The sequence below is a fragment of the Thalassophryne amazonica genome, chromosome 14, assembly GCF_902500255.1.
Source record: "Thalassophryne amazonica chromosome 14, fThaAma1.1, whole genome shotgun sequence".
Lineage (NCBI taxonomy): Eukaryota > Metazoa > Chordata > Actinopteri > Batrachoidiformes > Batrachoididae > Thalassophryne > Thalassophryne amazonica.
The window spans coordinates 71,884,814-71,905,350 of NC_047116.1; the positions used below are offsets into that span (position 1 = coordinate 71,884,814).

At 44.5% G+C, this 20,537-nt stretch overlaps 1 protein-coding gene across 1 annotated transcript in view; it reads right to left on the reverse strand.

Moving 5' to 3' along the window:
• The window catches only part of arl5a (ADP-ribosylation factor-like 5A), a 70,934-nt gene that overhangs the window by 14,243 nt on the left and 36,154 nt on the right, over positions 1-20,537 (reverse strand). The window contains exons 4-5 of the mRNA XM_034186663.1: positions 18,922-19,005; positions 18,464-18,615 (exon numbers count right to left, since the gene is read on the reverse strand). Of these exons, the coding sequence (XP_034042554.1) occupies positions 18,464-18,615; positions 18,922-19,005 (236 nt within the window). The remainder of the gene's footprint in view (positions 1-18,463; positions 18,616-18,921; positions 19,006-20,537) is intronic.

Below are 20,537 nucleotides of genomic sequence, written 5' to 3' on the forward strand. Positions count from 1 at the left end.
GGAAGAAATAAAGAAAGAAATTATATATAGAAAATTATCCACAGGTGTATATAATAAAATGGCCACCTCATTCTATATGCAGAACGGCACTGTGCGCAAAAGAGTGCTTTTGCAGAAATAAACGGACGAACACAAAGTCAAAAGTGGATTCACGTTGTAAAAATGATTGTGCTTAAAGCCAGGGAAAAAATAAAGCCAGCAAGCCACGGATGGAAAGGAAGCCAGAAAGAGCAGAGAGGCGGCTGTCCATGAAAGGACAACAGCAGCGTGCGCGCAAAAGAGCGATTTTGCAGAAATAAACGGAAAACGGAAAAAAAAAGCCAGAGAGCCGCGGAGCCAGCGAGGAGCACAGAGGTGGCTCTCCAGGAACCCGTGGTTCGGGTCTAGGTGGTCTGGCATTACAGGTGGACAGCAGCCTGGTGCACAGCGCACAACTGCGGAACTGTGATGGAGTGTCTATTTTTGGACTGCGTTTAAAAAAAAAAAAGAAGGGACATCTTTAAATGCTGCTGTGAATCTGTGAATTGAAAACCCACACTTTAAAGGGACCAGGTGTGGGAGGGCTGGAGGTTTGGACCAAACTCATGCCTAAACGTGCGCCAACATGGCGTTATCATGGCGCTATCATGGCACTACGTGGCTTAGTGTGGCTGATGCGAGCCATTCGAGGCTGTAATGACAGGTGGTCTTGGCTCACTAGAGGCTGCTACGTGGCACATGCGGGGTACAGAGAGGCACATAGTGGCACCTTCATAGTGGATATGTGATAGATGAAAATGTGGGTCATTCCTCAAATAATCACCCCACACCCATGCATGGCTCCTTCTTCAGCCTTCATTATTCGGTGGGACCGAGGCTTTAGGGCACTTGGTTTCAGTGCAGAAGGTTCTGGTTCAAACCCCACTCCTGCCGGTTTCTCCATGTAATGTGGAGTTGTGTCAAGAAGGGCACCCGGTGTAAAACTTGTGCCAATTCAACATGTAGATTTGCTACATGCAAATCCACATCAGATCTGCTGTGGTGACCCAGAGTGAAAAACAAGGGAGCAGCCAAAGGGACTTACTATTTACCCACTATGAATACCATGAATCTCTCAGTCTGGTTCTTTACACACAACCACAGTAATGGGGCAAGACTGCTAAAATGACAGTTGTCTAGAAGACACTCATGGATACCTTCCACAAGTGGAAAAAACATTGGTTTTCACTGCTGAAAGCTCTGGCTGTTCACAGAGTTCTGGATCAAAGTATATTCACGGAAAGTTGACTGAAGGGGAAAAGTGTGGTTGAAAAAGATGCACAAGCAACAGGGATGACGATGGACTTTAGGAGATTGTAAGGCAAAGCCAATTCAAGAACTTGCGGGAGCTTAAAAAGAACTGAACTGAGGTCTGGTCAGTGCATCAAGAGCCAACACATACATATGTGTCTGGGAAATGAGCTACAAGTGTTATACTCCTTTTTCCAAACCACTCCTCAACCAAAGACAGTATCAGAAGCATCTTGCCTGGGCCGAGGCAATAAAAAAGTCGATCATTGGTCAGTTGTTAAAAGTCCTCTTTTCAGTTGAAAATGAATTTTGCATTTCATCTGGAAATCAAGGTCCCAGTCTGAATGTAGAGTGGAGAAGCGGCTTGAAGTCCACTGTGAAGTTTCCACAGTCAGTGATGATTTGGCACCGTGTCATCTGCTGGTGTTGTTCCTCTGTGTTTTATCAAGTCCAAAGTCAACCCAGCCCTGTACCAGGAGCACTTCATACTTCCATCTGCTAACAGGCTTTATTGGAGATGTTGATTTCCTTTTCCAGCAGGATGTGGTACCTGCACACAATGCCAAGACTAGTTTTAACTAGTATGCTGACCATGGTACTATGATGCTTGACTGATCGCAGAGACAACACCTCAGATTCTCTATGGGGTACTGTCAAGAGGAAGATGAGAGACACCAATAACCAAGAATCCAGAAGAGCTGAAGGCCACTATCAAAGCAACCTGGACTTCCAGAACACCTCAGCAGTGCTACAGGCTGATTGCCTGCACACCATTACACTGATGCAGGAATTCATTCAAAAGGAGCCACAACCAAATACTGAGTGCACAAACAAACATGCCCTTCATAAGTTAGATGCCTGTGTATTCTTCTGAAACATCTGAATATTTTGAGATATGCATTTTCACATTTTTGGAGCTATAGGCCCTAGTTATTAAAACTATAAATAAAAAAATGGACTTCCGGTAATGGCGGGTGAGGAGTAGACGTGTTTTCTCCAGCTCCCGAACTTTTTGCAGTATAACCTTAGAATTGCCTCGTCATATCGGGCTGTACCACAACATTCGTTGCAACTTTGACATGAGATGACATCCAGAGCAGCAAAACAACAATTGAAGAGAGACTCTCTGCCGAAAGATAGCACGATGGTTAATAACGTAAATATGGCTGCGCTAACCAAGCTACTGGAGGAACACAAGACGGCCTTGGCGGCAGAGTTTAAAACCACCATCTCTGCACTAGAGTCAAAACTTGATATTGTGCAGACCACTCTGAGCACCCAGGGACAGCGTATTTCATCTCTGGAATCCAACGCAGACTCGGTGAGTGAACGTCTGGATTCACTGGAGGCTACCTGTGTGGAGCTAATCGCTAGTAATGCTAAGCTAAAGGCTAAAGCTGCGGACCTGGAAGCACGTAGCCGCCGCAATAACATTCGCGTTCCGGGGCTACTGGAGTCAATTGAGGGCCACCAACCAACCGCTTTTTTCGCCTCCTTCCTGCACGAGCTTCTGGGCAAAGATACTCTCCCAACTCCCCCTGTTTTGGATCGTGCTCACCGCTCTTTGGCTGCTAAACCTAAGCCAGGTGAAAAGCCGAGGCCTGTTATCAGGTTTCACAACTTTCAAACCAAAGAAAAAGTCATCCGAGAGGCTCAGAAAAGAAGATCTGATATGCTATATCTCGGTAAACCCATTGTCCTTCACGAGGAGTACACTCCCGAAGTCATGGAACAACGGGTTGCATATTGAGACATCATGCAGCAGCTCTACAAATGGGGGCTGAAACCCTCACTTCTCTACCCGGCCAGGCTGATGATAACCACGGAGAAAGGGGAGAGACTGCGCCTATCCTCCGTAGAGGACGCCAAAGACTACCTGTCCACCATGCACACTTAACAGGATCCGCATCGATACATTAATGTGCCGTACTGTCCAAGCCGGTCCAGGATGTCCAACATTTGTTTTATTCATCTACAGTTATGTGAAGCATTTGTTTAATTTTGTATGGAGCAGTGATCTTTTTTAATGCATTTATTTTATGTATATATATATATATATATATATACGAGGGCTGTCAATAAAGCAACGGTCCTTTTAATTTTTTTCAAAAACTATATGGATTTCATTCATATGTTTTTACGTCAGACATGCTTGAACCCTCGTGCGCATGCGTGAGTTTTTCCACGCCTGTCGGTGACGTCATTCGCCTGTGAGCACTCCTTGTGGGAGGAGTCGTCCAGCCCCTCGTCGGAATTCCTTTGTCTGAGAAGTTGCTGAGAGACTGGCGCGTTGTTTGATCAAAATTTTTTCTAAACCTGTGAGACACATCGAAGTGGACACGGTTCGAAAAATTAAGCTGGTTTTCAGTGAAAATTTTAACAGCTGATGAGAGATTTTGAGGTGATTCTGTCGCTTTAAGGACTTTTCACGGTGCGAGACGTCGTGCAGCGCTCTCAGGCACCGTCATCAGCCTGTTTCAAGCTGAAAACCTCCACATTTCAGGCTCTATTGATCCAGGACGTCGTGAGAGAACAGAGAAGTTTCAGAAGAAGTCGGTTTCAGCATTTTATCCGGATATTCCACTGTTAAAGGAGATTTTTTTAATGAAAGACGTGCGGACGGGTCCGCGCGTCGGGACGCAGCCGACGCGGTGCGGCAGCACAGGAAAAACACCTCCGTGTTGATAACCATTTGTAAAATCCAGGCGGCTTTTGATGGCTTTCAGTGGAGTGAGTATATGAGAAATTGTTTAACAGCAGGACATGTTCCAACTTGTCCTTAAGGCTTTCAACAGAGGTGTTTTTCCTGTGGCGGAGCGTCGCGGCAGCTGCGTCCCGACGCGCGGACCCGTCCGCACGTCTTTCATTAAAAAAATCTCCTTTAACAGTGGAATATCCGGATAAAATGCTGAAACCGACTTCTTCTGAAACTTCTCTGTTCTCTCACGACGTCCTGGATCAATAGAGCCTGAAATGTGGAGGTTTTCAGCTTGAACAGGCTGACGACGGCGGCTGAGAGCGCTGAGCGACGTCTCGCACCGTGAAAAGTCCTTAAAGCGACAGAATCACCTCAAAATCTCTCATCAGCCGTTAAAAGTTTCACTGAAAACCAGCTTAATTTTTCGAACCGTGTCCACTTCGATGTGTCTCACAGGTTTAGAAAAAATTTTGATCAAACAACGCGCCAGTCTCTCAGCAACTTCTCAGACAAAGGAATTCCGACGAGGGGCTGGACGACTCCTCCCACAAGGAGTGCTCACAGGCGAATGACGTCACCGACAGGCGTGGAAAAACTCACGCATGCGCACGAGGGTTCAAGCATGTCTGACGTAAAAACATATGAATGAAATCCATATAGTTTTTGAAAAAAATAAAAAGGACCGTTACTTTATTGACAGCCCTCGTATATATATATATATACACACAAGGTCTGTGATAAACAAAAGCGGTCTTTTTTATTTTTTTCAAAAAATAAATGGATTTGATTCATATGTTTTTACGTCAGACAAGCTTGAACCCTCGTGCGCATGTGTGAGTTTTGTCATGCCTGTCGGTGACATCATTCGCCTGTGGGCAGGCTTTGAGTGAGGTGTGGACTCCCCCTCCCGTCGGAATCTCTTTGTCTGAGACGCTGCAGGGAGACGGCGCGCGTTACTTTATCAAATTTTTTCAGGACCGGTGAGGGATATCCGTGTGGACACTATTCGAGAAATTCAGCTGGTTTTCGGTGTAAAGTTTAACGGCTGATGAGAGATTGTGGAGTTTCTTTCGCTTTAAGCACAGCCCACAAAGCGGATGGGCGCGGCGCGGTCGGAGGTGGCGTCCGTCTGGCTGTTTCGAGCTGAAAACATCCTAATTTAAAGCTCTGTTCACCCAGGACGTCGTCAGAGAACAGAGAAGTTTCAAAAGAAGCCGGCATCAGGAGTTTACCCGGACATTCCACTGTTAAAGGAGATTTTGTAATGAAAGAACGTGCGGACGAATTTGCCGAGTCGGATCCGTGACGACGCCGCAAATCTGTCTGCGCCGCGACATGAAAAACACCTCCGTGTTGAAAACCATTTGTAAAATTCAGGTGGCTTTTGATGGCTTTCAACAAGTGAGTATCTGAGAAATTGTTTAACAGCTGGGTATGTTCCAACTTGTCCGTTAAGGTTTCCAACAGAGGTGTTTTTCCTGTGGCGACCCCCCGCGGTCGGGTCCGGCCCGACATGCGAATCTGCCCGCACGTTCTTTCATTACAAAATCTCTTTTAACAGTGGAATGTCTGGATAAACTCCTCATGCCGACTTCTTCTGAAAGTTCTCTGTTATCTCACGACGTCTTGGGTCCACAGAGCCTGAAATTAGGAAGTTTTCAGCTTGAAACAGCGAGACGACGCCGCCTCGGAGTGCAGATCGCCGTCAGGCGCCGTGGGCCGTCCTTACGGCGACAGTAAAACTCCAAAATCTCTCATCAGCCGTTAAAATTTTCACCGAAAACCAGCTGAATTTATCGAATGGTGTCCACTCAGTTGTGCCTTACAGGTTTTGAAAAAAATTTTATCAAACAAAGCAGCGAGAGGGTGGGCCACTCCTCACTCAAAGACTGCCCACAGGTGAATGACATAACCGACAGGCGTGAAAAAACTCTTGCATGCCCACGAGGGTTCAAGCATGTCTGATGTAATCATACGTGATTCAAATCCATATAGTTTTTGAAACAAATAATAAGGTCCGTTACTTTTCTCACAGACCTCGTATATATTCTTTTTTTTTTTCTGTGCCTCACTTTTTGTGGGTTGTTCACACGCATTCAAAGGGATTTGTAGAGAGGGGGAGGAGGAGGGAGGGGGGAAGGGGAAAAAAAAAAGAAAAAAAGAAAGCACCTCAGAGACTGTTCACCCCGAACTCAGTTCCCAATTTCAGGGGGGATCCCTGTGTTACTTAATGGTTCCCAGCACCACACAGACACTTGAGGCAGTTATACGAGGGCTGTCAATAAAGTATAGGTCCTTTTTATTTTTTTCAAAAACTATATGGATTTCATTCATATGTTTTTACGTCAGACATGCTTGAACCCTCGTGCGCATGTGTGAGTTTTTCCACGCCTGTCGGTGACGTCATTCGCCTGTGAGCACTCCTTGTGGGAGGAGTCGTCCAGCCCCTCGTCAGAATTCCTTTGTCTGAGAAGTTGCTGAGAGACTGGCGCTTTGTTTGATCAAAATTTTTTCTAAACCTGTGAGACACATCGAAGTGGACACGGTTCGAAAAATTAAGCTGGTTTTCGGTGAAAATTTTAACGGCTGATGAGAGATTTTGAGGTGATACTGTCGCTTTAAGGACTTCCCACAGAGCGAGACGTCGCGCAGCGGTCCCAGGCGCCGTCGTCAGCCTGTTTCAAGCTGAAAACCTCCACATTTCAGGCTCTATTGATCCAGGACGTCGTGAGAGAACAGAGAAGTTTCAGAAGAAGCCGGTTTCAGCATTTTATCCGGATATTCCACTGTTAAAGGAGATTTTTTTTAATGAAAGACGTGCGGACAGGTCCGCGCGTCGGGACGCAGCCGGTTGCGAGCCGACGCTGCAATCCGTCCGCATGTCTTGCATTAAAAAAAATCTCCTTTAACAGTGGAATATCCGGATAAAATGCTGAAACCGACTTCTTCTGAAACTTCTGTTCTCTCACGACGTCCTGGATCAATAGAGCCTGAAATGTGGAGGTTTTCAGCTTGAAACAGGCTGACGACGGTGCCTGGGAGTGCTGCGCGACGTCTCGCACCGTGGGAAAGTCCTTAAAGCGACAGTATCACCTCAAAATGTCTCATCAGCTGTTAAAATTTTCACCGAAAACCAGCTTAATTTTTCGAACCGTGTCCACTTCGATGTGTCTCACAGGTTTAGAAAAAATTTTGATCAAACAAAGCGCCAGTCTCTCAGCAACTTCTCAGACAAAGGAATCCGACGAGGGGCTGGACGACTCCTCCCACAAGGAGTGCTCAAAGGCGAATGATGTCACCGACAGGCGTGGAAAAACTCACGCATGCGCACGAGGGTTCAAGCATGTCTGACGTAAAAACATATGAATGAAATCCATATAGTTTTTGAAAAAAATAAAAAAGGACCTATACTTTATTGACAGACCTCGTATAACAAATACTGTGACATGACAATTTTTCTAAGTCATGTATTATGTTTTTATTCAAGTATCTTACGAATTTCTGTTACTTTAAAAAAAAAAAAAAGGACTATATTTTGGACACTACATTATTTAGTGCTCACAAGATCTGCTCCTGGATCTGTTTCATTTTACACCATTTGCTGGACAGCGGTTGTGCTTTGTTCAAGGGGTTAATTCACTCTTTTACTCTATTTTCCACATAGTGGGAGATGGAGTACGTTGGAGTAAGATAAATAAGAAGTTAGTATCTTGTTGATACAGAAGTTTATTTTCCTTAGGGATTTGCTTTGTGTTCAATGTATGTAGGTGTGTGTATGTGGTATGCATGTGTTATCTCTCTTCGTGCTACCCCCTCGTCCCCCCCCCCCTTTTTTTTTTTTCTTTTTCTTTTCCCCTCCCTATTGTCTCTGTTTCCCCACACAGCTCAGTCAACCAGCCCTCTTGACAGTCCATTCTGATGTCTGGTAGGAATCTCCATTTCATATCGTGGAATGTGAAAGGAATGAATAATGTTGTCAAAGCCAACAAGGTAATAACACACCTTCAACAGCTTGGGGGGGATCTGTGCTTCTTACAAGAAACCCATCTTTGTAACTCAGAAATTTCCCGTTTAAAAAGGACTTGGATGGGTCACCTCTTCCACTCGGGATTCACTGCAAGGGTAAGGGGCACAGCGATTGTTATACGTAGGGATATTACCTTTGAACCCTCTGATACTATAAGCGACCCGAATGGGCGCTTCATTATAGTCTCAGGCAAATTACAAAATACTCCTGTGGTCCTGGCCTCAGTGTATGCCCCCACATGGGATGATGACAAATTTATATCAAAATTTCTCTCTTCCCTCCCTAACACTGCAGACCATCTTATTATTGGAGGTGATTTCAATCGAGTACAGGACACTACACTTGATAGGTCATCAACAAAACACACTACGCTAACAAAATCGGCCACTATCTTGAAGTTTCACGCAGACCACCTGGGATTAGCCGATTCCTGGAGAACCAGATTTCCTTTTAATAAAGAGTATTCCTTTTTCTCCCACGTCCACCATAGCTTCTCGCGAATAGATTTTTTCTTACTGGATAATAAATTACTGCACAGCACTGTTGCCTGTGAATACCACAGTATTGTCATCTCTGATCATGCCCCCACGACAGTTGACATTACTTTTTACCCTTGTAGACCGGCCCACAAATTTTGGAGATTTAACTCTCAGTTGCTTGCAGAAGCTAAATTTAAAGATTTCCTCACCAAAGAAATAAATTTCTTCTTTGAAACGAATGACAGGCCAGATATCAACAGTGATATACTGTGGGATTCATTCAAGGCCTATTTAAGTGGACAAATTATTTCATTTGTTTCCCATTTTAAAAAAGCTGAACTCTCCAAATTAACAGAACTGTCAGATAAAATTCGCGTTTTAGACACTAAATATGCCACTAGTCCATCATTGTTATACAAAAATAGATTACAACTACAGTCTCAATATGACTTGTTATCAACAAGTAAAGTCGAGACCCAGGTACTACAAACAAAGCAATGTTTCTTTGAACAAGGCGATAAACCCAGCAAATTACTGGCATACCAAGCCCGAGCTACAAGCACCTCTAAGCTCATACCCAGAATAGCATCTTCGTCTGGGTTGGTTACAACAGATCCTGTGGAAATTTGTAATATTTTTTCTTGTTATTATTCATCACTTTACTCCTCCGAAACCCCCTCTCGCAACTGGTCGGAGCCTAACCCTCTCAACTGCTTAACATACCCTCAAGTAGACAACGATGTCTTTCATAATCTAGGAGCCCTCATAACAGTTGCAGAGGTCCAAGAGGCCATCAGTTCTCTACAAAGCTCAAAATCCCCTGGGCCAGACGGATATTCGGCAGAATTTTTCAAAACCTTTTCCAACATATTATCCCCGATCCTGACGAGAGTATTTAATGATGCATTCGTGAATCAGCGACTACCTACTACATTCTCAGAAGCTTCAATTACTTTATTGCTTAAGAAAGACAAAAATCCCCTCCACTGTAACAGTTATAGACCCATTTCTCTTCTCAATGTTGACCTAAAAATTCTATCTAAAGTGATGTCCACTCGACTCCAGAAGGTCACACCGACACTAATTAACCAGGACCAGACCGGCTTCATTCCAGGACGGCAGTCTTTTCATAACACCAGAAGATTACTAAACATTATCTGCTCCGCTTCAGACTCTATTCCAGCTGAGATCATCCTGTCATTGGATGCAGAGAAGGCATTTGACCGTGTAGAGTGGAGCTACCTGTTCTTCATTCTAAACAAATTTGGTTTTGACCCCAACTTTATATCATGGATTAAACTTCTTTATACCTCCCCAGTAGCTAGTGTCAATATTAATGGAATAAAATCTAAACCTTTTTTGTTATCCCGGGTCACTTGTCAGGGATGCCCTCTGTCTCCATCCTTATTCGCTCTCGCTGTCGAACCATTAGCCTTGTGGCTACGTAGCGATAGAAAGTTTGAAGGGATATCCCGATTTGGCCTTACCCACAAAGTTTCTTTATATGCAGATGACCTCTTGCTTTACGTCAGTAACCCAACCTCATCCCATCCAGTTATTTTGGATATCTTAGAACAATTCAGGGGGTTATCTGGCTATAAAATTAACCTGCCTAAAAGCGAGTATCTTCCAATTAATTCTTCAGTGGAGACTCCCCCCCCCACTTTTTTCTCCTTTAGAAAAGCAACCCAAGGTCTAAAATACCTTGGCATCATCATAACGAAATCACTCCATGATTTATTTGCAAAAAACTTAAATACACTGTTGGAGCGATGTAAATTAGATTTAACTAGATGGTCCACTCTACCTCTCTCTCTTCTGGGCCGTATCAGTCTGGTCAAGATGACAATACTTCCACGCTTTCTCTATATCTTTGAACACATACCACTGTTTATCCGCAAATCTTTTTTTTTCCACCCTTGATCAATTGATTAACTCGTTTTTATGGTGCAACAAACAAGTTTGCATTAAGAGATCAATTCTCCAACTTCCCAAATCTCTCGGAGGGCTAGCCTTGCCCGACTTCTGCCGATACTACTGGGCTAGTAATATTAATAAAATCCTCTTCTGGAACGTTAAGATTGCTTCCAATAATCGCCCACTATGGGCCAGCATGGAGCTAGCGTCCTCACCTGTCGCCTTATGGTCAGTAGTCTGCTCACAGCTACCCCTACCAACCAAACGTACAGCACAAAACCCCATTCATTTCGGAGACCTTAAAAATTTGGAATCAATTTAGGAGACAATTTGGCCTACACTCATCTATGCTAGCCCCTATTTATCAAAACGCTTCATTTCTTCCATCCTGCTCTGACGCAGCCTTTAAATCCTGGTCAAACAAGGGTCTGCGAACTATTTATGACCTCTACGTCGACGGTGCTTTTTCCTCTTTTATAGACCTATCAAAAAAATTTACTCTCCCTCAGTCTCATCTATTTCGTTTCTTCCAGATTCATCATTTTGTACAAAATCAGTTCCCTCACTTCCCCAATCGCCCCCGGGAAACCTTGATGGATTCACGTCTCTTAATCAAAACAACACAAAAATCCCTAACGTCAGTCTTATATGATGCAATCTTTAAAATAAACCCGATCTCCCTGAACTCCCTAAGGGCTGTCTGGGACCAGGACCTCAGGATCACAATCTCTGATGAACAATGGGATCGCATACTCAGTCTAGTCCACACATCCTCTATATGCGCTAGGCACAAACTTTTACAGTGCAAGATCTTACACAGGAGCCATTTCACTAATGCAAGACTAGCTAAAATTTACCCAGACAGAGTTGACTCTTGCTACAGGTGTCAACTGTCTCCAGCCAACCACATGCACATGTTTTGGTCCTGCCCCAGACTTAACGACTTTTGGTGTGCGATCTTTACTACACTAGGAAAGGTCTTTTGCTGCACAATGAACCCTGACCCCCTTGTCGCTCTTTTTGGATTGCCCCCAACCCCTGGCTGGTCCAAATCATCACAAAACATTATTGCTTTCACCACTTTGCTGGCGAGGAAGCTTATACTGCTTAAATGGAATCACTCATCCCCACCCACACATAATAGATGGATTCAAGAAATTTTAAAATGTGTGAGACCTGAGAGGATTAGATTCTCCCTTAAGGGCTCTATAGAGGACTTTCATAAAACTTGGCAGCCCTTTCTACATCATATTGATACCTTGCATATTGATGCTGAAAACCAATGAAACATTGAGTTGTTGACCCCCCCCCCTTTTTTTCCCCCTTTTAAATTATAAGTACTACTTATTATTCCACCCCCCCCCCCCCCCGCGCGTTGGTATGTTTCGTCTCTTGTGGTGTGAATGAGAAGAGTGAGAGGGCTATTGCATGTCAGGGAAGGGGAACTCACCCCCAATACACTGTCTTAATGTAGACATTGTCTACTGTAAAATGTTCATCACATTCTAATTACGTCCACTGGTTGATACCAGAACATCCTTGTCTCTTTTTTTCTGTACCCTTCCCTCAAATGGAAAAATCAATAAAAATAATTGAGAAAAAAAAAATAAAAAAAATGATTGAGACATTTTAGTTTCTACTGCCTGAAACTACAATATGTAAAATTTTCACTTTGAAATACCTGACCAAAAATTTTTTAGAACTGTTTCTTGATATTCAAATTTTTCAAGATGCACGTGTGTGTGTGTGTGTGTATACATACATACATACATACATACATACATACACACACACACACACACACACACACACACACACACACACACACTTACTCTTTTAAACGCCCCGGGTGTAATTTTCATGAAGGGGTGTGTGTAATTTTCGTGAAGGGGGTGTTTATTGATGATCGTCTGTGTGTCCATGCATACTGTGCACATTACAGCCTTACGGTACGTATGTACATGTGTATGCAAGACAAGCAGCGCAGACTCAATATGAATATCGTTTTTTCTGTATGCAATAGCTGCTACACAATTACATAAAATGGCTCCGCGCAAATGTTGCAACTCGGCAGCATTCAAGCTCAAAGTTGTGAAAGAAACAGAAGAGAAGGGGCAGCATCATGCTGCTCAGATTTTCTTAGTTGACAGGACGTGTCCGGGAGCAGTGTAGGAACAAGAATGAGCTTGCAGCCCTGGCCAAAACAGCAAAACGGCTGCCTGGTGGGGGGAGGAAAGTGTGCTATGAGGACATTGAAGAGGAGCTGATAAAATGGTTCTAGGGAAGGAGAATAGCAGGCGTTTGCGTGACGGAAGGGTCTGAAATATGAGGCACTGCGGCTGAATAAGCAACATGGAAACCAGAACTTCAGAGCCTCAAATGGCTGGTATTTGACGTTTGTGGAACGACATAACATATCAAGCAGACGATCCACTCATGTCGCTCAGCAACTGAAACAACTGATGAATAAGATTGTGGACAAATTCCTGAAGTATGAAGTATGTCCTCCCCGAGTCAGATGTGGAGGAAAGTAAAGATGATGCCGAGACTTCAGCAGAGGGGGACTATAACAGTCCTGGACACTAGCCACAAATTGTGAACTTCAGCTCCTGTTACACGGCACGCCACACCAATTAACATGGATCGCTGGGAACACAGTGCGAGCAGCTGGAGCATGTGTAACCACATCGCGCAGCTGCTGTGGAAAAGAAAAAAAAAATGCATGCCACCCACGGGATTCGAACCTGCAATTTACAAAAGCTGTGACTGCCAGCCAGAAACTTCACCACTGCAACACCGCATTTTATTGAATCCCGCTTATCGAGGAAAGAATACAAGTATGAACCATCTATTCCTCTGTAGATGACCCATGGTCACAGATGTACAGTCATGAAATGACATGAATGAAGCAGATCATGCGCTCTTATGTCCACATCTACTGGCTTGGCGTGTCCAGCCGGCCCTGTGCGCGTCCGGCCGACATGCGTGCCATGTCGACATTGTGCTGCAGGACAGACACTGTCATGTGGAACAGAGCTCAAGTGGGTGACATGACATTCAGATCGCCTGCTGCGTGTTATGATCCAACTGTCCGTTTCACATGGGGTAGCCTGTCAATGTGCGCACCGTGCCCTCGCTCGATGCAGCCTGTCGCAACAGCGATATATGTTTTTATGTATGTCCACGTGAGGACAGCAAGCAGACACACGCATGTCACAATGGACAGTTGAAAGTTCATGTCCGTCCAAACACGGGATGTGTTCTCCAGCCATGACATCCAGACCAGAGATCTCCACAGCTGCGGCTGTTAGTTATTTTTATTGCTGTTTAGTTATCCCCCTGCCCCCATCCGCCACATGCATTGCGGATGGGGGGGGCACACACACCACACGACAAGTGTTTGCGGGGGCAGCCGACACTCTGGCATGCCACGTGCATTGCTGTTTTGCAACTCCACAATCGTGGGGGCACTTAGACATATTTCACAGCCAGCTTGAAAGTGACCGTCTGCTCACTGTTTTCATGCTATCAGTGCAAATGGCCACACATTTTTTAAATGCCAAGCGAGTGGTGTTAGATGTTCGTGTGTGTCACCTGGGATTTGGCCGACACCTGTCGCGTGAGGGATCGAACAGGCTCTCACAGGGCACTCTCTGTCTTTTAGATCAAGTGTTGTCCTGTGATTCCGTTGTTCGTGTATTGGTGGTGGGTTCCTCCTGAAGTTCACTATTATCTCCAGTATTGAGTGGGTTCAGCTCCAGGTTGTTCTGACAACACCAGTGGACCAACTGTTCCATCTTCTGTTTGTATGCATTCTCATCACCATCCAGGATGAGTCTGATGATGGTGGTGTCGTCTGCAGACTTCAGGAGTTTAACAGGGGGGTTCCTTGAGGTGCAGTAATTTGTATAGAGGGAGAAGAACAGTGGGGAGAACACATACCGTTGAGGGGCTCCAGTGCTGATTGTCCATTAGCTGGATGTGATGCTCCCCAGCCTCACCTGTTGTGTCCTGTCCGTCAGGAAGTTCGAGAGCCACTGACAGGTGGGACCTGGCACAGAGAGGTTGAAGAGTTTTTAATGGAGAATGTCAGGGATGATGGTGTTGAATGCTGAGCTAAAATCCACAAACATGAGCCTCACATACGTCGCTGCAAAGTCCAAGTGCTGCAGGATGTAATGCCTGCAAGGCAAACTGCAGGGGTCCAGCAGGGGTCCTGTGATATTCTTCAGGTGGCTCAACACCAGCCATTCAAAAGACTTCATGACTACAGATGTCAGGGCGACAGGCCTGTAGCTGTTTAGTCCTGTTATAGAGGGTTTCTTTGGGACTGGGATAATAACAGAGCATGTGAAGCAGGAGGAGACTGCACACAGCTCCACAGATCTGTTGAAGACAGGAGCCAGCTGATCAGCACACGCTCTCAGACATGAGGGGGAGACACCATCAGGTCCTGGTGCCTTTTTGATCTTTTGTTTGCGAAAGTGTTGGCATTTTCTCTTCACAGATCGTTAGTGTAGGTGGCGTTGCAGGGGTGGGGGGGATAGAGATGTCTAGGGGACCAGGAAGTCCATTGTCCTTGGGGTGGATGAGGAGTGTGAGAGGGTGTCTTTCAAACTTCGTGCAAAACAGGTTCAACTCCTCAGCCAATCAGGGGTTTTTCCACAGGGTGGGGGGATGGTCTCATGTAGTTGATGGCATGCTGAAGACATCTCCAAACTGTTGCAGAATTGTTGGCTGTGAATTGTTTTTTCAGTGTATCAGAGTAGCTCCTCTTAGCTATTCTGATCTTCTTTGTCAGCGTGAGTACTTTGTATGGCAGCACCCTCACATTGGGGTGAATGTGACGCATTACTGTGTGAAGCGCTTTGAGTGTCTGATGCAGATGGAAAAGCACTATATATATATATGCAGTCCATTTGAGCAGTGTGAGCAGTGAGCAGCCGTGCAAGCAGCAGAGGAGTTGGTGTTTGTACAGATGGCCGTACCGCTTCCTACAGCCTGGGGCCACGTATGGAGTCTGCTGGCCAGATCCGCTGACCAGGCCCGCGCCTGCGTCAGTGCCCCATCCAGGCTCACGGCTCATCGTTGTCTGCCATCCAGATTCGTGGCTCTTCGGAGGCCGCCAGTTGGTCCTGCGACTCATCGGTGTCTGCCATCCAGGCCCGTGGCTCGTAGGAGGCTGCTAGCTGAACCAGCGACTTGTCAGAGGCCACTGGCTGGGCCTGCAGCTCATCAAAGGTCACTAACCAGGCCCGTGACTCATTGGCGAAGGCCAGCCAGACCTGTGGCTCGTTGGAGGCCGCTAGCCAGACCCGCAACACGGCGGAGGTTGCCAGCTGTACCCACGACTTGTCAGAGGCTACCAGCCAGGCCCACTGTAGTAGATCGGCAGTTAGCTTGTTGTCTCTGCAGGGAAGTTGGGATGCCATAGGCTAAGATAAACTAACTGAGCTAAGCTGCGTTTCAGCTCGGCTGACTTTTATAAACTTTAGCTTATTGTTTTATTTTTACGTTATTTTATTATTCTATTTAATAATTTTTATTCTTTGTTAATTTTAGGAGTGGGTTACTTTTAGGAGTTTTAGGTGTTTTTATGAAATTTTGCATGATGCTGGCAGAAAGGATGGCTCTCTTACAGAGCCATGTTCGTAAGCTAGAACAGCTTATTAATTTAGTGGCGATAGATGTTATGGGCAAGGTTGATGTTGGGCCGGGTGGTGTGCCTACTGACATCAGCCCAGAAACAGAAACGTCCAGGCAGAAATGTCGGGTGTTGGTGATATGGGATTCTGTCACCCGCAAAGTTAGGTTACAGATGCCGGCTGACGTTAAATGTATTCCTGGGACTAGAGCTCCTAACACTGCCCCTCACCTTAGGGCACTGACATTGCAGAAGGGTAAACAGACTAAGAAACATAATATGAGATACAGTCACATAGTTATTCATGTCGGCACTAATGATGTCAAGATGAAGCACTCAGAATTCACAAAAATTGATATAGAGAGGACTTGTGACCTTGTCAGAAAGATGTATCGGCGTCGATTAGTAGTCTCTGGTCCCCTCCACTCCTGGGGTAATGATGAGGCTTTTAGCAGGCTAATTTCATTAAATAGGTGGCTGGCACAGTTTTCTACACAGCATGGCTTTAGTTTTATTGATAACTGGCCCTCGTTCTGGGGCTGCCATGACTTGCTGATGCCAGATGGCCTTCACCCCACTAGGGAAGGGGCCGCCACCCTGTCCACAAACATAGATAGAGCTCTACAGGGAGGGTAACATTAGGGCTTTACAGAAGGTCTTGGAGGAGGGGATTATAGACGCTGCAGGGCTTATGACAAATGTGGGTGTGGAATCCACTAGTTTAGCAGGGATTTTAGTGCAGACAACCCATTGTGGTGATAGTGGTTTTTCAGGGAAGGAAATTTATCAGGTTGAGACTGTGGCTTGCTTCCGCAGACATGTCCTTACAAATCATAGACGGATATTAGTAAGGTTTGACCTTACTTGTGTGAAGCGCCTTGAAGCAACTCTGTTGTGATTTGGCACTATATAAATGAAATAGAAAAAATAAATTAAAAATTAAATTGGATATGTTTTGCAAATTTAATCGAGGATCGCCCGCTGGCTGTTCCAGCAATACTAAATATTTTGTGTCTGCTACCTACAACCTGCATGGAATGTCTCAAACCTAAACCTACTTCCAGGCACCTTATAAATGTTATTCTGGAACCACTCCTAAACCCGAACAGTCCAATTGTTAACTCTACTGAGGTCCTTAGTTTGGGTCTCATTAACATCAGATCACTGTCCTTAAAGTTTCTGTCGATTAGTAATCTAATTGTGGATCACCACTTATATATGATTGGGATATGTAAAACCTGACTTAAACCTGCAGCTGTCCTACCTTAAATGAGGCCCGCCCACCGACATACACATTTAGTCACGTTTCCCGTGGTGTGAAGCAAGGCGGGGGTGTTGCTTTTATTTATGAACCTAGGGTCACTTTATTAGCTGTTGGGGGTCACAAATATAATTCGTTTGAGTATCTGATTCTCCGCTCTGCCCATGATGCTACGTACTGTCCGGGTCAGAAGTATGGAAATCAGTTGTGCTACTGTGTCATTGTTTATAGGCCTCCCAGCCCATACTCTGAATTCTTAGATGAATTTGGTGCGTTCATCTCTAACTTGTCAACTGATGCAGATGACATTTTGATTATTGGTGACTTTAACATTTACATCAATAAGCCCTTTGATCTCCTGTGCAAATCATTTATGATTTCCATAATAGATGCATTTGGATTCCAGCAATACATTCAGGACTCGATGTGAGGACTGTTCATGATATATAGTGAAAAAATAAAAGTTGTGAGAGACTTTGGGCCACATGTTTTTGTTCCACTTGGGGTTTGATAGGTGCAGACCAAATCTGAACTCAATCATATAAGATTTAGAGGTCCCCCAGAGTGACACATTTTCCTCTCCCTCTGCTGGCAAGGCAACGTCACCCTAAGGGGAGAAGACTCCGATGCCATTATTTTTCTTTTACAGGTACATGTGATGGCTTCTAATCACAACAAGTTTTGGATGATTTGTCACCCAGAGGAGAACATTACTGGAATTACTGGCTTACTACATTGCTTGTAGTAATAAATAGCTCCACTCTTTGTATGAAAGTTATAGCCACAGACCAACAAAAGCTCAATTTTTTTACTTTGTAAACACACACACACGCACGCGCGCGCACACACACACACACACACACACACACACACACACACACACACACACACACACAAACCTCAAGCAATGGAATTCCATGGTTAAAGACAAAACAAAGTCCAGCTGCTTTTGACTGAAGTTCTACACACATTCTACCTTAATGGCTGAGAATCTTCATGAGCACATTAGCACAGGGGCGGGCAGCAGTGTGCCATGAAGGGCCATAATGATGAGCACTTCTACTCAACATAAATTCCTAATCGCCTGTGAAACCACCTGCCGAGTTAAGGGCAGCAAGGAAAACCTTACATCAATCTGGTGTCACAATAGCAAAGTTAAACCTCTCACCCCTCTCCGGTGAGGGCACAGCAAGCTTGGATGTGCCACTGATGGTCTTTGATAGAAGTAAGCTGGAGGCTTTGGGAGATCTCAGCCACAGACATACAACCTTTCACATCCTGTTTGTTGGCAAAGATTAACAGTCCTGCCTTTCTCAAGTCCTAAAGCGCAAAAGACAAGACAGCAAAATGCAGAGAGTAAAAAAAAAAAAAAAAAAAAAAAAAAAAAAAAAACACGTAATGGAGTACTAGCAGTGCTATGAATACATACAAATGTATACGGCAAAATAAACACATTTCAGTCGAAAACAAGTTATTGTTATAACCATATAACTTTAAGGTAAATCATCTACAAAATAAAATGCAATGTTTTTTCAATATGACACAGTGAAAGTAGATCTTTATGACATAATCTAAAGTAATAATGTTATATTTATAAACAACTACCAGCGTAATTATTTTACTCACTTCATGTGCAAGCATTCTGTAGAGTTCCTCTTTGGTGACTGAGATCCTCTCTCTGTCTGTGCTGTCGACCACCACAATTACAAACTAGGCAGAAACAACAAAAAGATAACAGATACTTAATAAAGCAATCTCATGTATGTTTGAGCAACATGCCCAAATTAATAAAAAAAAAGAGAACCACCGTAGCCTTAATTTTTATTCACCGATAATTTTTATTCTAGGATTCACTGTTTGTGCACAATCAATCAAAGACAATATTTACATTTTAACAGCATCTGCATGAGGCCTTAAGTGTGTGTGTGTGTGTATGTGTATACACACGAGCTCATACGCCCGTTTGATTGAGTGGTGTCGCATTGAAAATCTACTGTCTTTCGCCTCCGGTGTTACCGTCGCGGGATACGGAGGCAGGACCTGCAAAGAATCCAAGTCATTAAAAAGATATAAACCTCTCTCAGCGGCCATGGAGCTTTGCGGCTCCGATTACCGAGATGTGCGGCGCTGCGGAAAGTCTGTCCTTGCAGCAACAGGTGTCACCGGCCGCTCCGCATCAAAACAGCGAGCGTAGTCTCTGGACTTTTGCCAAGTTGGCTGCACCTCCATTCAGTAGACAGGGACGTGGTGCCGGCTGCACAGCAGACACGGAGGCGATGTGAGCGGCCCGTTTCGGCGTTTACCGAGCACGCAGACTCAGTAAGCGCAGCGGAGGCAGAGAGCGAGGCGTCGGGGAAGAACGTCGCCCACTGTCGATGTCGCCGCTGATCTGAGCATGCAGAGCTATATCTCACATTCATTGCAGCTTACTTTTGGATGCTGAAACCAGGACGTGTATAACAGTAACATTACTAACATCAAATCAATTTCAATGCGGGATCGGACTGAAGGCGCGAGCGCTCCGTCTTCTGCCGGACGTCACTGCATTGTCCCGGATGTACAAACAGTTTTCGCTGAGGACCAAATTTTAGCAGCAAATTTGTCATTTTTAAATGAAGATTTCTCCGCTGAATTACAAATTTGGGCTTGCAGATTTACTTTACTGCATTCATAAGGGTCTTATAAATACATATCAGCTATTTCTTTCTGAGATCTGACCACATTTATTTCAATGCAGGTCTACTTTAATTTCGTTTGGTCTGTAATTGGTCCCACATATAATTGAGGCATTGCGCTTTCATGCAGTCTGTCAGTAACTGTTTACGGTCTGTCTGTAACAATTTACCCAGACTGACTCCAAATATGAGGAAATTTGTTTTGGTGGTTTTTGTGGCATTTTGAAAATACGTTCTGTCTTTAAAATGGTAATGTACTTGACACAAGTGTGCCATCTGGTGTTCAATAGATGAAACTTCAGTCACTGACACAACAATGGTGCCATTCACATGTAACAGTTGTATGTAAAAGTTTGGGCACCTCTGATGATTTCCATGATTTTCCTTTATAAATCAGTGGTTGTTTGGATCAGAAATTTCAGTTAACTGTATCATATGGCAGACAAACACAATGATATTTGATAAGTTAAATGAAGTTTATAGGATTTGCAAAAAGTGTGCAATAATTCTTTAAACAAAATTAGGCAGGTGCATAAATTTGGGCACCCCAACAGGAAAAAAAAAATA